Source organism: Colletotrichum orchidophilum, assembly GCF_001831195.1.
Source record: "Colletotrichum orchidophilum strain IMI 309357 chromosome Unknown Scaffold_15.1, whole genome shotgun sequence".
NCBI classification, from domain to species: domain Eukaryota; kingdom Fungi; phylum Ascomycota; class Sordariomycetes; order Glomerellales; family Glomerellaceae; genus Colletotrichum; species Colletotrichum orchidophilum.
In genome coordinates this window covers 325,814-340,740 of record NW_019172971.1, presented here as the reverse complement: position 1 = coordinate 340,740, position 14,927 = coordinate 325,814, and the positions used below count along the sequence as shown (strand labels likewise).

The following is a 14,927-nucleotide window of genomic DNA, read 5'->3' as shown; positions in this document are numbered from 1 at the left end:
CTCAATGACCTGTCCCACGCCTGAAATTAGAGCCAACTTTTGCACTTCTCTGAGGGATACACGATTGGCTCGTGGTTTCTTTTCGGTTACTTCAAGCTCAAATATGAACCAAGGCCTGGAGGAAAGACATGACTCGGCCGGGGAAGCCGTGACATCTTGTACAAGTGAAGGCTGCGGCTCAACGGACACGCGCTCGCCGCAATGCAAGTTCCTTCGTAGGAGCAGCATACGTTTGATTAAGTCCTCTTCCCAGTTATGGTGATGAGCCAAGGAGTTTTCGCCATTATGTTGCTGCCACTTCCAACGCCATGCATAAAAGTCGTCGTTGGGTTGTACATCAAATCCAGCAAACCCCCAAGCGGGATTTCAGATGCCGAGTTTTTCCCAGCCTTTGTTCATGTTATGGCGAGTGACGATTCCTGTCCGGCGGATGCCCTTGGGCTTATAAAATACTGGGTCTTGGCAATGTCATATTTTCCTCGTCTATACTCGGGGCTGTGGAACATGGTCGAATTGGTATCATGTGTATTCAATGGTAGCTGGGAACACGTCCTAATTACTAATGCAGCAAAGTCAACATATCCTCCACCTTTTCGGTTATGTGCTGTTCAACCATGTAACCTAATAAAAAAAGGGAAAAGCACGCCTAATGAAGACTGCAGCCGACAAAATGGTTGTTACCTCACTCATTTCTCGCCTCCCTCCCACGTGCGAATGTCACCCTTCACCTCACGGAAGATGCCCCGCCAGTTACCAATCTCGCTCTCTGTACGCTTCCGTCTGCTGAACGCCGTACGTCTGAAGCTCACGAACCAAACCATGAACCAGTACGTAGCCGCGGCCATCGATGCGACCGCCGCAACCCACGACATGGCCACGAAAGAACCACCCGTCTGGATCTGCATGCCAAAGGCAGCTATGGACTTATTCAGCATACTCTTGCCGCCGTAGATGATCGCCGTCGTGACGACAGCGAAGGTGGGTAGGACGAAGGAGGCGAGGAGGGAGAAGACGAGCGAGACCAGGACGAGGATGCGGAGGAAGCCGACAATGAGGATGGGGAGCGTGGCGAGGAGGACGATGCCGGTGGACACGGTGCCGATGGCGAGGAGGGCCGTCATGGCTTTTGCGCCGCCGGTGGCGAGATCGACGATTTGGTCAAGGGTCCCTGCCATGGCTGCCACGAGGGGGACGGAGACGTTGGCGGTGCCGACGACAAAGGACGACGGGATCGAGCGGGTGATATTGCGCAGGCCTGTAGCGTTGCATTAGCACATGATCCTCCGCCCAGCATCGCACTAGAGTTAAACATACCAGATCCCTTGCTATCGTAGCTCTCGCAGTTGTTGACCGTGACTTTGCTCTTGGGGTCATTGTCGTCCGCATAGGTCGCTTCGCACATCTTTGTCAAGTAGAGGCGGTAGTTGTCCTTGATGCCCAACAGGTGAGTCAAGTTGCCCACGAGCTGGCCCTGAATATCCTGGACACCGTCGCCGATGGCGTTTGTCAAATTGCCAAGCAGGCCTCCCAGAGCGTTGCCGATGCCCTGCGTGATGCCGGTCGGATCGTTGGGTGGTGCAGGAAGGCCCGGGACGCCGGGGATGAGGCTGCCGCCGCCATTTCCGTTTCCATTACCGCCGTTGGTGTTGTTGGCAGCCTTGATCTGGATAATGTCTTGTCCGATGTGCGATGTGTTTAGCTACGGGTGGAATATATTAGCGACTATTCCTTTAGACAGCGCGCGGCGCCGACCGAAACTTACCGACAACCAGTAGTTGTTCCCTCCATTGCTTGTGCTTGTCCCAGCTGCAAGCAGGACAATGGAGAGTGCGACGGCGACGGCCGAGGCAATAATGGGAATGATAGAAGACAGTCGGCCTCCGATGCCGAGCATTGTGAGTTAGTAGTTGATTTTCGATTTCAGAATTATAGTGTTTTAAGAGTTGAGGTGTTTAGATTGACATTAGAAGTGGGCTTGTCCACAGGAAGTCAAAGAACTTTATGATCTCTTTCCAAACCTCCCAAAGATCATAGCAGTACCCGGGCCCCTTCTCACCTTTAATATGCTCTCCACGGGCATCAAAAAACTTTCGATCGCGGGACCTGTCAGTACGTCATTAAACGTCCCGGCAAGCAAGCATATTGGGATGAAACGCTGGGATGAATCTTGAAAGCCTCAATGGTAAATAACCGGTCGTGGAAGGCTTACCCGCGACCAAATATTGCAGGGCCAACGGCTCAGTGAGGGTCCCAGATTTCTTTTCGCATTCTGCGCAGGTGGTGGTTCCAACGGCGCGCTGAGTTGTCTGGGAGTTCCAGGGTTGCGGCTTGTCGCCGCGACGAGGGTCTTACCGCAACGGGCATTTGATGAGAAACTAACGTCATGCCCGCGCCGGGGCAGTCGCATTAACGTCTGATGAATTGGTTGGCTCTCGTAGAAAGTTATCAGCAACGTTCTGCTATGCATATCACAATGTCCAAGCTTGCGACAAGCGGCATAGCATATAACGTGTGCGCTTCTCGCTTGGCGAGACCGGGATTGGGCTGTCTGCCAGACTCTACAGAACACTAGCCCCCCTTGTCTAGCCCCCCCAAGTCGTTCAACGTGGTCGAAGCACTCCTCCCGACGTGTTCGTACCCGTATTGCAGGATGGAGCCGAAGGACGTGCTGGATACTGGAAGCGCTGGTCTAGTTGCAGATCTTGCCTTAGGGTGGTCCTGCGCTGCCCGCATTACAAAGGTAAAATGCTGCCGTATTTCAACGTCGGTTTTCAGCAGGAGCATTACCGTTAAGCCTTTAAAGGATGCACGTCTTCCCGTGGCTATCCTCCCACCTCTTTACGGCAAATGTTGCCGAACGAAGATCCAAGGAGTTTCTGGAACTGTCGCTGACATGATGGTCTAGAAGGGGGAGAGAACCTTGGCCTCAAGTTTGCTGGTTTTAAAGATTCTGCCATGATCGTCTGGAATCATGAATATCCACCACCAATGACCGACCGCAATCGAGGATGCACTCACCTATTTTGTCGTAATGCCACACTTTTGCAGTAATCATGTTGTTTTCGGCACTCGTAACCGCTCTGGGAGTTTTGTCCTTTGTGGAGTCTCCATACAATTTTGGCCCATGTTATCGCCACTGTATCATAGTGATTCAAGGTGCATCCACCTCCCCTCGAAATGACGATAGGTACAGTTTCGACACAAGGCACATGATATAGTGAAAGGGTTGTGCGAGAAGATATTTTCAGCTTAATCAATTGCAAATAAATCAAGGAATTGACCAAGGTCGACTAGATGCCGGTTGGATGTATCCTGTATAGGTCCGTCCATCAGCCAAGCGCAGCCAACTTTCTCAGCTTGATGTTTTGGGAGTTGTCCCAAACGACTCTTTGAGACAGTCTTTTGCAACAGATAATATCATACTCTGGTATTCCTTGATCCAGGAAGACTGGCTTGTGGTGATGGTGGTCTAACTTGTCTATGAACTGGTTTTGATGACGAAGTTATGAGGTTGATCAGCAAGCCCACACCACAACTTCACTACACATCGTCTCACTCCCGTTACATACATTCACTGGATTAACTACCGAGGGAGACTGTGCAACATCTGCTTGTGACATTGGGGCCAAAAAAAAACATGATGCTTTCCTCAAGGGGACACAAAAACGGAGTTCCCCACATAACTGACGGTGAACTCTTCAACGCGACATGATCTGCAAACTGCCCCTACATCATATCCTCTACAAGGCATACGAATGTCTCCCACTTATTACAGACACCTCAAACAACCTTGTGCAGCTCAAGATTTCAAATGATAGAATCTTGTCTGGAGCCTTGGCCACCGTATCTCAGGCAGGTGACAAGAGTGTTGCTTTCTGGACCCGAATACGACGGAAGACGGTCATGACAAGAGTGCCGTAATGTCATGACGTTCCCATGGTTGCGTTGGATTGTCCAATAACATCTTTTGCGTCGGAAATGACGCTTCAAGCCTTGAACGAGCGACGCCCGTCGAGGACATTCACGTTGTGAACATGCCCTGCCTGCATTAGCCTCTGCACGTGAGCGGAATTTCAACAGCGACTTGAAAAAAGAATAAATCCAAAAAACGTCGACACCTGCGTAGTCCAGCAGCCCTTAGAACTATCATGCGCTCGGCACGGATGCTCCCTGGCTCGTCATAAAGACTCTCTGCGTCGAGACTCAGCGCCCTTGAAGGAATCGAACTTGATGCTGGCTGGCGATCAAAACCTCCACGTTGAGTGCTTTACACTCGTGGTTTATTGGAGCGCAGAAATATTTTATTACAGTGCATCGACTCGCAAGAGACGAAAATACAACTGTCGATGCCAAGCAGGTCAATAAGTGGTCTCTAATACTACGCGGTAAGAACTCGTGACTTATATACGTGTTTATAGGCTTATACCATTTTCCTCATATCTGCTAAACACGTGATCCTATGCCCCTTTCTGAAGAACATACCTAGACTGCAGAGGGTCTTTCACAAGAAGATGTAATGTTTTAAGACGAAGCAAGCAATTTGGGCGTAGGTGGGTCGAGATTTCTCATCACCCTTCTAGAGTCCCTGGGGAGGCTTTCAAGGGCACTTGTAAACCCGTCGCACTAAGAGAAAAAAAATCCATCCTTCCGTCCTTCCGTCCTTCCTGTTACAGCCAGGAAAAATGCGCCGGCGCACACTCCGATCCGCCCCGTTTCCCACCATCCGTATCGGGAATGCCGGCCATCTTCCCCGCTTGAGTCACCCGGTCAGCTTACTCGGGGTTGCCCAGCTTACAGCAATCCGTCAAAGTATGCAATACCAAAGCAAATAAAGCAACCTTGACCGGCCCTCCCCGTCCATCATCCCCACCCCCTTTTACCGTTCGGTCTGGAAAAACCGCACGTCACGTCCACCTGTCAGGAAACCCCGGAAAGCCAAGCCCTTCCAACCCGCCGCCGCTCCCGGTGTGCGTCTGTCATCCCATCAACCAATGCGACAAGCTCCTAAAGTCATGGCATCCACCACCTCCACCACCGCCGCCGTAACGGCCACGGCAGACCGTCCCGCACAAGCCGACGTGACACTCCGCCCCGCAACACACGACGACATACCCGCCCTCGCCTCCATTTCCGACGCAGCCTTCCAAGCCGACTCGCACACCCAGCTCAAAGCCTCTATCCGCGGCGACGACGATTTTCCCCGGGGCATGCAAGAGGCTCTGGCATCGTGGATCAATCACCCCAAAGTCGACGTCATTGTCGCCGAGGAAGCGACGACGACGACGACCACAACAACAACAGCAACAAGCGACGGGACGCCGAAGCTGGTGGGTTGGGTGGGGTGGGTGAGGAGGGGTTTCGCCGGCGATACGGACCTGCCCCTCGCCGGACCCGACGAGGAGCCCCGCGCCGATACTTTCTTCACGGGATCACGACCCGGCGGCGGCGGCGACGAGAAGAAGAGTAAAACGGTGGACGACCTCGGCGCGTTGACGAATGCGTCGATGGAGTATTGGGTGAAGAGGTTCATGCCCGAAGGGTGCAAGTGTAGGTTCCTCTGCACATACGTCGTCCACCCGGACCATCAGGCCCGCGGCATCGGCTCACGCATGATGAAGTGGGGAACGGACCAAGCGGATCGCGAACCGGGGGTGTACTGCTGGGTCCAATCGTCCATGGGCGGGCAGCCCGCGTTTGAGAAGCAGGGATTCTACGAGGTTGGGAGGCTGGAGGCCGACCTGGATGAGTTTGCAGAGGGGAGAAGGCCCGGTGGTGAGTTGGAGCACGTCACGGGGAGTAAGGAGTCGTGGGGGAGGTATTCATGGGTGTACATGAGAAGAGATGCCAAGGCATGAAACAAAAAAAAAATTTGAGGCAGAATGAACGACGCCACGCTGTGATTGATGCATTATGCCAAGGGCCCAAATTGGCCTGAAGAAACAAATAACTACAATAGCCCCGCGAGGTGCAGTCCATTCATTCACACTCATCCCGTGAACACACGCGGAGCTCGTCTACAACCCGACAAGCTTGCAAAATGTCATGAGACCCCACGCGCCAGCCAACGGGTTCATCATATCCTGCACCATCATCGAGTCCGAAATAGCCTCGTTGAAATCCTTCATCAGGGGCACCTTGGGCTTCGACGCCCAAAACTGGCGCATGTACTGGTGCCCGTACGTCAGTCCCGCCGCGAGCATGATGGGGAAGCCGACGGTGAAGATGCCCAGGCCGCGGGGCACCACGAGGGAGAAGGCGATGCCGCCGATGGCGGATACAAGGCACTGAAGAGGTGTGCATGTCAGTATATCATGAATGAAGAGTGAGAGAGAGAGACCTGAAGTTTGCCGTGGGGCTGGGACTTACGCCGACAAAGCCTGTTCCGACGGTGTATCTGATTTCCCACAGCTGCTTCTCTGCCGTCCGGCTCCACTCTGCCGCCTTCTTGCCCTTTTCCTCGTACTTGAGCAGTCTGGGAATCGAGTCCGCCGAGTGGACGAGCGCAAAGATGCTGACGATGGCGATGAGAATGCCCAGCATATTCGTCGGGAACGCCATATTCTCTAATTCAGTCGGTGATGCCTTTTTCAGATGATGAGCCGCGACGTCGTTTTGTAGTTGGATTATTTAATCCTTTCTGGTTGCTCGTGTCTGTGATGTGACGATGTCCAGCATAAGGACTCGGTGGTGTTTATAAGACAAGGCAGCTCGATAGCTCACATGCAGGAAGAACGAGTTACTATGGGGGGCCGCGGCAGTGACGTCATGGTTCACTAGGTCACGACATCCGGCGAATGTCCTCCGGGCCAGTCGTGAGCTCACGATCAATCATGGGACGGACAACGCAGGACGCGCTCTGGCTTAATTTGGAATTTTCTCAGCCATTTCTTGCGAAACTCTGAGAGCCCCTCATAAGTAGGCGTTCATGAGATAAACTCACTAAACTCCCCCTCTCTCAGCTATCTGCGGTACGTGGCCACGGTCTGGACTACAAGCTCAGATGAGACACGTCCAGCCCTGCTCATCACATTCAACGGAGCATCGCAGCGGGTGGTCGGATCATTATTCGACCATACTGCCGTACGGCTCTCAGCATACACAGTCCGCGGACTCCCGACGTTGTCATCCGTACCAGCTGAGTTGCTCGCCGGACATTTCCACATCCATACCTTGGTATTTAGCTGCCCAACGCCCTCGCCATACAAAAGCAAGAAGATGGCTCGGAACCCATACTTGAGCCGCCCGTAAGTCCCATGTTCCTCATGCCTCTCGCCAATGATATACCGGCTTAGACACTGGCTGTAAATATCATCCACCAATATGCTGACCGCCTGGAGGCAAGTGGCAGTGGGCGGTCGAGCAACGTTGCCATTGAGGGAAATCCTCAGCTTCTGTCGATCATTTCGGCCGCAAGTCTTTTACGTAAAAATCAAGCTTCTCCGAGTGATAGACATGACCAGGCGGGTTCTTCGCCCCAGTGTACAGGTTGTCGATGGAGTGCTGGTGAAAGGTTTCGGACGCAGTGCACTGCAGGATGTGCGGAAGCCCTGGCGGGTTTGTGAGGCGGAAGATGCCATATCTGCATGCTGTGTTAGCGCTGTTGCACAGGACGAAACATCTACGACTTACGAAGGGGAGTGCCTAGGAGAGCAGACGATGGCGATACTCTCCGGCATCATGACTTGGTACCCGGCCTGCGTATGTAGGTCTCGCGAGCTCATGAAGCATGTCTGTGTGGGATGCGTATGAATCCAGCCCACCACCAAAAGGTCCTCGTTGATGCAGTAATCCAGCATCGACGACTCGTTCTCGGTCTCGCACGTATCGGGCGTGCACTTTTGTTCGGGGATGAGAAGGCAGCTGATGAACAGCGCATTATTAACGGGTCGTCCACAGAGGATGCCACACATTTCCAGGCCTCTCCGAGTGTTTTCAGAAGCAATGTTGAGGAACGTGTCCCTGAGCTGCGTTGGGAGGAAAACAGGTCGAATAGGGTCGCCGTTCTCCAGGTAAGCTGCCGGCCGGAAAGCGAGCCGCTCTTTTTCCGCCGGCGGCATCACCTTCTCCTTGGCTGGCAATTCCGGAACGCCCCCTTGCAACGCGTCAGTTGTCGACGGCGGCCTGTACGACGGCAACGGCTCTTTGCCCGGCCTCATGGGAGGCGCGGCATCGAGCTCCTGGCGCATCATCGTGAAGTCCTCCTTTGGCGGCCTTGGTGGTTGAGGCGGTGGCGGTGGCGTGTAAATGCGCTGCGGCTCCAACGGCGACGCCTCCCATTCCAGCGCTCTTGGTCGTGAAATGGACGGGTAATTGTATGAGTAGCTGGGAGGCGCTCTCGGCGGGGGCACCTGGCGTTGGTAGTATGAAGCTTGTGATTCCCTAAAGTTGTCCTCGTCTCTTCCCCCGTCGGTTCCGTCGAGTCGGCGCCGTGTTGCCTCGATCTGTCTCCTTATGTCTTCCTCCTCTGCTGCCGCCGTCGCCGGGCTGCCGAAGTGCTCCCAGTCTTCCCAGCGGCCGCCCTTCCGGCGTTCCTGCTCTTCTTCTGCGCTGACACCGGCCTGTCGCGTTGCCCTTCTTGCAGCATCTCTCCTCTTGTAGTCTCGCTGCGCCAGGGACACTGCAAGTTCCTGGTTATCGGCGGCATCGAGGATCTTGGCATTTCCGGATAAGGTCGGGTCTCGGGCGGCAAACTCGTCGTAGTTTGTGGGTCTGTTGGTGGTTTCATCGTCCTCTCTCCTCTTTGACGCACTCATCGACTGCCATTCCTTGTAATCATGGTCGATCTTCGGCTTCAATTCCTCCAGTAGCCCAAACACTTCCTTATTCTGGCGGTCGAACAGCGGTTTCGTGAGCGCCTTATTTTCGGGTAACTTGGCGTCAGGGTGTGTTTTCAAGTGGGTAAGAACGAGAATCGAGTGTCGCCATAGCATCTGGTATGCTTTTCGTATGTCGCGATCTTGGAGCGCAAAGGTTGCCTGGGTCGCATGTCATCAGCGGGTGCTGCGCGGCCAAACAAACAAGCGAACTGGGGCACAAACCTCTTGAAACAGAGTATCGGCAGAACGCGCCCAGTACTTGAAGGGAATCGTAGTCCTAAAATCAAAATCCTCTGCTGCTATGGTAATCTCCTTGATGCTCATGGGCCGCGCGGGCCTTGAATTCGAAGGGCCATTCATCTTGGTGGTGCCGGAGGTGTTGGAGCTCTCCGACTGTTGCTTGTGTGGTGATTCTGGTTTGGGGGTGTCACGATATGAGGTCGCCGGTGGTGGCCAACACCGTTCAGGAAGATGTTGGCATGTTTCTGAGAGTGAAAGGCCAAGCGTGGCAACCTTGAGGTAGCAGACGGTGACCCTTTGGTCAAAGATGCCTTGCGAGTTTCGTCCCAGGGACCGTATGACGAAGCGCTAGAGGAGCCACAAGTGGCTGAAGCACACAGCACGACCCCGCCATGGATGGGGTAAACCGACAAGGTCCGCACAAAGAAGGAGGGGCACGGGAGAGAGCTCGGGCCTTGCACAGGAGTGGGTCACGTGGATCTTGATACATGGCACGTGATGTAGCCCACACCGGAAATGGGTCTTACCTCATCCATCTCACCAAGGCCGGTGAACCAAAGCAGTGTAAGGTGAGGAAGAGCAGCCCAAGTAACAACAGAAATCAGCAAGGGGCGGGTCCACGCTTTGTTGAGCTGTCAGTTGCGGGAGGATCCGGGTCGTGATCTCGGATCCTCTCCCAGAGTGTCACAGTGTCACTGAGTTGGGAATCGAGAGAAGGGCAGAAATTTGAAATCTTCCATGATCCATCGTATTGCCACGACGGAATGAAAATTTCAAGCATCAAGGCGCGCGGACGTGGTCTCGCCCGTATTTCCGTTCGATCTACGAGAGCTCTTCTCCTTTGCCCGCCAACCCAGCGGACACCGACAGCAAGGGTTATACGCTGGTGGCTCTCGCCTCATTCCAACATCGGGAATTGTCGGAACGTGCCCGGTTTTCGTAATAAATCTTGCCAACCACTCAGCTGTGCATTCGAAGAAAAAAGCAGCTGCGAAACCAAAGCTACCGGCGGACGCCCAGGCGGGCCGGTGAAGCCGTTCCTGGTTCCATCCGCATTGATCCCCACGCGGCTCGAGTCTCAACATGGCACCATGCTCGAGTGCTTCCACCGCCTGCTTGAACCGGGTCGCATGTCCCTGACGTGCATGCTTCTCGTTGCTTGAGTCGAACGAACGGCTCGCGCCCCCACGCTTCCCTTCCCGCTGGTCGCCGGTGAGCGAGGGGGACAGCGAAAGTGAGATCTCGAGCGGTCTGGAGACTGTACGACCAAGACCCTGTTGCTTGCTGCCCTAGGTGCGGCGGTACCTCGTTTTCCATGTCTCAAGTTGCGGCCGTGGCTGTGCCGAGTCGTCAGGTTATCAGCTATCGCATCTTGCCATCCCCCCAAATCTGATGGCGAGATGGGTTGATGTTTTGCGGGAATGTGGAGGAGGTGACCACCTCCTGGTCATATTTTCCCGCCTTGCTTTTGTAATTCGCAAGTGTTGATGGGGGCCACTGCCGGGCATCTCCCGCAAAGACTGGGGACCCAATGTTGACTAGTCCTTGCCATGTGTTCGTCCGTCCGGCCATGGCAGATTCAGGGATGGCCACCATCTGGGCCATCCTGGACATGGAGGAATCGCCCGATGAGGCCACAAGGCTACAATCCAGTCGAGATTAAAGGAGAACCTTTCCGCCATTGTTGATATTGAGCTCCTTCAGACTTGCTTGATTCTATATATCCATCCTCACAAGAATATAAGTGTACATCCATCCATCTACGAGACCATCACCAATTCCTCGTGAGACGTCACATATCATCACCACCATGTCTTCCACCACCTGCAGAAGTGAGTCGTCCTGTTCACCGTAGGGTTTGCCAAAAATTAAGAACTAGACAGAAAGCATCGACAGCACCATGTCCCATTTCACCCTGAGCATGGGCAAAGCATCAGTCCAAAACAACGTCTCCCTCTGGACGACACTTTCCCAGTGCTACGGCGAAATCGCAGAGATCTTCAACGTCCAAGACGCAGAAGGCATCCTGTCCACCCCAGACAGCATCTCCAAGGTTGTCCACGCAACCTTTGATCACGACGTGCACGGCCTGATCGAGCAACACTCCTCCTCCATGGCCAGCCAACTCGACGACACGACAAAGGCGCACATGCTCGCCCAAGCCATCGCCGGCATGGTCGCCTTCTTCCAGAAGCTCGCCTCGCACCACCAGGGACCCGTCACGCACGCCAGCTTCGACCGCGAGGTCCGCCGTTTCGCCGAGTGCGAGCTCCGCTCCGCCATGATCCGCACGATCGAGGACAGTCGCATCTTTGGGCGCTGCTACACCAAGAGCCAGATCGCCGACCTCATCATGGGCGCCGTCGAGGGCAAGGTCAACGGCGCTGAATTTACGTCCGAGGACGAGTACCAGAACGCCATTGGCTGGGCGACTGAGCTGCCCGCGCGCAACATGGGCTTGCCGTGGGGTTTCTCCATCATGGCTCTCAACTGAAGGGGTGCAAATGATGGAGATGATCATGACCGCTATGATGAAAACAATTTTTGGGACTTGGCAGGGCGAGGGTATCCCCAACAAGAAATGGCGCATTAGCATGGCGTTTATGAATGGAATCGTATCGGAGCATTGCTGGGTATAATTCATAGTCCTAGTAGTTTTGTAATTGTATCACCACTCTTATCAGACCTTGATTTTGGTAATTCTTTTTGATTTTCCCCTTGGTCCCTTGTCGTCGTTGTCGCCGTCATCATGCCTTCTGTGCCTGGGCCGCCGCAGCTTGAGCGCTGGTTTGGATCTGGATGATGTCGCCCTTCTTTTTCTCTAGTTTGGCCTGGGCGTCCTTGATCAGGCCCTCATGTCTCTCGCTGGTAGAAGTTAGTTAACAAGATTCGACCTCACGACAGTACCTTAGCCTGCAGTGCACGTACATTTCCTTGGTGATGAAGTCCAGACGGCCCTTGACTGTGCTCTCCGCCTCCACCTTGTCCTGCTTCAGCAACACAGGTCCTACCAGCTTATAGATCTGCTCGCCATCCTTGAGCTTGTCAAACTCCTATACGGGGCATCAGCCTTGTCAATCTCATCGTAAAATTCGGGGTTTGTGGCTCGCTTACCTCTTTCACGCCAAGGTTCTCTTGTCTCTGGGCCTCCAGCTTTTGCCTCGACTGGACGGTGGTCTGAAGTTCTAATGAGACATGAGTAAAAGTCCCCTCATTGACAATCGGGTTCTGAGAACGTACCCTGTTGCAGCGCCTGGTATTCCTCGGACAGCTTTTGCAGCTTTGCTTGCACCTCAGCCATGATTGGATCTGAATATGAGTGTGAGGGGTTCACAAGAGGTGAGGGTGAAAATTGCAAATCAGAGACTTGGCGGGAGAGGAAAGGGTCGGCAGGGATGCCGCAGTTCGGTCCGACGGCTTTGTTATAAGACGATTCTCTGAATCAGACGTCTTCAAATGCCAAGGCTATGGGAAATAATTCGGTTGTTTCGACTTTTGAGCGGTGGTCTGCGAGAAGATACTTGGTACCTCGACTCATCAATGCAGTAGTGACAGACCATTGGGATACTGATTAGATGAATAAGAAGCAACCCACTTTGCGAATATATGGGCATCGGGGGAAGCAAGTTTATTGAGGATCCGAAACACACAGCGGCATCTTGCTTGTTCTCCAATGTCGAACTGCAATTGAATTTGAGACCAAGATATATTAATCCTTGCTTTTGAAAGTATACAGAGAACAGGAAGAGAGGTCTGCTTCGAACTATTTGGTCACACAGCCTGTCACTGGGGATTGTCGGATGGAAAATGCCTATATACAGTTAATGCATCTACACAGGTCCTTTGCAATAACCGAAACAAGTCCCCCACCCCCACCACCTGCACAAGGCACCCCGATTAACGCAGCGGTCCATCATGAACTGCCCAGGCAACGTCACAGAATCCAAGCCCGCAAGTGCTTCCTCAAGGTCCCTCACCCGCCCAAACTTCCAACCCTCCACCCCGTTTGCGCCAGGCACCGACGCCCTCCTCGGGACCTCATTGATTCTTGCATCCTCCCACGTCCGATCCCGAATCGATTAGCCACGGCGCTTAACGAACACGACGACGTCGACGACGAGAGAGCTTTCCCCGCTCTTTCCACCTTGTCACGAATCTCACCTCTTCCTCGCCGCTGAATCACTAAGCTTCTCGACTGAGTCACCAGCAGCCAACAATGTCCGGCATCACAGACTTCCTCGGCCGTGCCATTAGCACGGTCAAGCAGGCCATCGACGCCGACAACGCCGCTGAGTACGACAAAGCCTTCCAACTATACACAAAGTCGCTCGAGCTGTTTGTCCTCGCCGTCAAGTGGGAGAAGAACCCAAAGTCAAAGGAGCTCATCCGCCAAAAGACGGCCGAGTACATGGACCGCGCGGAGAAACTAAAGACATACCTCAACGAAGCGGAGAGTAAAAAGAGCGGCGGGGGCGGGAACAAACCCGGGGCCGTGGGCGTTAATGGCGGTGGCAAGGGTAAGGGGAGCGCCGACGACGGCGACGAGGACAACAAGAAGCTGCGCAACGCTCTCAGCGGCGCCATCCTGCAGGAGCGGCCCAACGTGCGGTGGGACGACGTTGCCGGTCTCGAGGGCGCCAAGGATACGCTGAAGGAGGCCGTCGTGCTACCCATCAAGTTCCCGTCACTGTTCCAGGGCAAGCGCCAGGCGTGGAAGGGTATTCTCCTCTACGGCCCACCTGGAACGGGTAAGAGTTATCTGGCAAAGGCGGTCGCGACAGAGGCAAACAGCACATTCTTCAGCGTCAGCAGTTCCGATCTCGTGAGCAAGTGGATGGGAGAGAGTGAGAGGTCAGTCGATCGCGCAGGCGAAGCACAGCACGGCACGACAGTATTCTAACCCAGAGAATAAAACAGGCTCGTCAAGGCGCTCTTCAGCATGGCGAGAGAAAACAAACCCTCGGTCCTCTTCATCGACGAAATCGACGCCCTCTGCGGCCCCCGCGGCGAAGGCGAGTCCGAAGCGTCAAGACGTATCAAGACGGAGCTTCTCGTGCAGATGGACGGTGTCGGAAACGACAGCAAGGGGATCCTGGTCCTGGGCGCGACCAACATCCCTTGGCAGCTCGACGCCGCCATTCGAAGACGTTTCCAGCGCCGCGTGCACATTGGTCTCCCGGACGTCAACGGCCGCGCGCGCATGTTCAAGCTGGCCGTCGGCGACACAGAAACACACCTCCAGGCAGACGACTACCGCGTCTTGGCCGAGCTGTCGGCGGGATTCTCTGGCAGTGATATCGCCAACGTGGTGCAGCAGGCTTTGATGGGGCCCGTTCGCAAGATTATCCAAGCCACACACTTCAAGCCGGTATGTGACGACGGCTATTGCCTTGACTTCGCAACATATTGGATAGAGACTGATGCTGACTTTATACAGGTGGTTCACGAGGGTCAGAAGAAGCTGACACCTTGCTCACCCGGTGACCCCCAAGCCAAGGAGATGACGTACCACGACGTCGACTCGGAGGAGCTGATGGCGCCCATTATCGAGCTGAAGGACTTCAAGCAGGCCCTGAGGGACTCGCATCCCACCGTTTCCGACGACGATGCCGCCAAGCAAATAGAGTGGACAAACGAATTTGGCAGTGAGGGCGCATGAGCTGGACTTTTGCTTTCGCCCGCAGGAAAGGGGGAGAGAGAGCATGTCGATTAGTTGTGCCATCTTGGCCATCACTTCACTGTACTTTCTCGAGGTGTTTTTCTCTTTCCCGAGAAGCAGCTAGAATTGGTCGACGACGAGATGTGGATGAACCGGTGTTTGCATCAAAGGTGCCGAGGAAGAGACCGAACTATTCAAATGAGACGAAAGAA

The 14,927-nt window shown here is 54.2% G+C and overlaps 7 protein-coding genes across 7 annotated transcripts; 3 read left to right on the top strand and 4 right to left on the bottom strand.

Annotated features, from left to right (window-relative positions):
- Positions 1-686: 686 nt before the first annotated feature.
- Positions 687-1,894, bottom strand: CORC01_02667 (uncharacterized protein; the record flags this gene model as incomplete). The annotated part of the gene is made up of 3 exons (XM_022614317.1): positions 687-1,255; positions 1,315-1,699; positions 1,763-1,894. 3 exons carry the CDS (start codon positions 1,892-1,894, stop codon positions 687-689), a joined length of 1,086 nt encoding a protein of 361 aa, XP_022479230.1.
- A 3,097-nt stretch (positions 1,895-4,991) lies between these two features.
- Positions 4,992-5,855, top strand: CORC01_02666 (acetyltransferase; the record flags this gene model as incomplete). Its single annotated transcript, XM_022614316.1, has 1 exon — positions 4,992-5,855. The coding sequence occupies one exon, from the start codon at positions 4,992-4,994 to the stop codon at positions 5,853-5,855; it is 864 nt and encodes a 287-aa protein (XP_022479229.1).
- Positions 5,856-6,014: 159 nt separating this feature from the next.
- On the bottom strand, positions 6,015-6,558 carry CORC01_02665 (uncharacterized protein; the record flags this gene model as incomplete). The annotated part of the gene is made up of 2 exons (XM_022614315.1): positions 6,015-6,284; positions 6,367-6,558. The coding sequence occupies 2 exons, from the start codon at positions 6,556-6,558 to the stop codon at positions 6,015-6,017; spliced, it is 462 nt and encodes a 153-aa protein (XP_022479228.1).
- An 840-nt stretch (positions 6,559-7,398) lies between these two features.
- CORC01_02664 (Mov34/MPN/PAD-1 family protein) lies at positions 7,399-9,176 on the bottom strand (the record flags this gene model as incomplete). The annotated part of the gene is made up of 3 exons (XM_022614314.1): positions 7,399-7,579; positions 7,630-8,975; positions 9,039-9,176. The coding sequence occupies 3 exons, from the start codon at positions 9,174-9,176 to the stop codon at positions 7,399-7,401; spliced, it is 1,665 nt and encodes a 554-aa protein (XP_022479227.1).
- A 1,690-nt stretch (positions 9,177-10,866) lies between these two features.
- On the top strand, positions 10,867-11,550 carry CORC01_02663 (uncharacterized protein; the record flags this gene model as incomplete). Its single annotated transcript, XM_022614313.1, has 2 exons — positions 10,867-10,888; positions 10,940-11,550. The coding sequence occupies 2 exons, from the start codon at positions 10,867-10,869 to the stop codon at positions 11,548-11,550; spliced, it is 633 nt and encodes a 210-aa protein (XP_022479226.1).
- Positions 11,551-11,803: 253 nt separating this feature from the next.
- On the bottom strand, positions 11,804-12,357 carry CORC01_02662 (prefoldin subunit; the record flags this gene model as incomplete). Its single annotated transcript, XM_022614312.1, has 4 exons — positions 11,804-11,921; positions 11,985-12,109; positions 12,171-12,241; positions 12,297-12,357. The coding sequence occupies 4 exons, from the start codon at positions 12,355-12,357 to the stop codon at positions 11,804-11,806; spliced, it is 375 nt and encodes a 124-aa protein (XP_022479225.1).
- A 915-nt stretch (positions 12,358-13,272) lies between these two features.
- CORC01_02661 (vacuolar protein sorting-associated protein 4) lies at positions 13,273-14,715 on the top strand (the record flags this gene model as incomplete). The annotated part of the gene is made up of 3 exons (XM_022614311.1): positions 13,273-13,907; positions 13,974-14,424; positions 14,494-14,715. 3 exons carry the CDS (start codon positions 13,273-13,275, stop codon positions 14,713-14,715), a joined length of 1,308 nt encoding a protein of 435 aa, XP_022479224.1.
- Between the last annotated feature and the right edge of the window lie 212 nt (positions 14,716-14,927).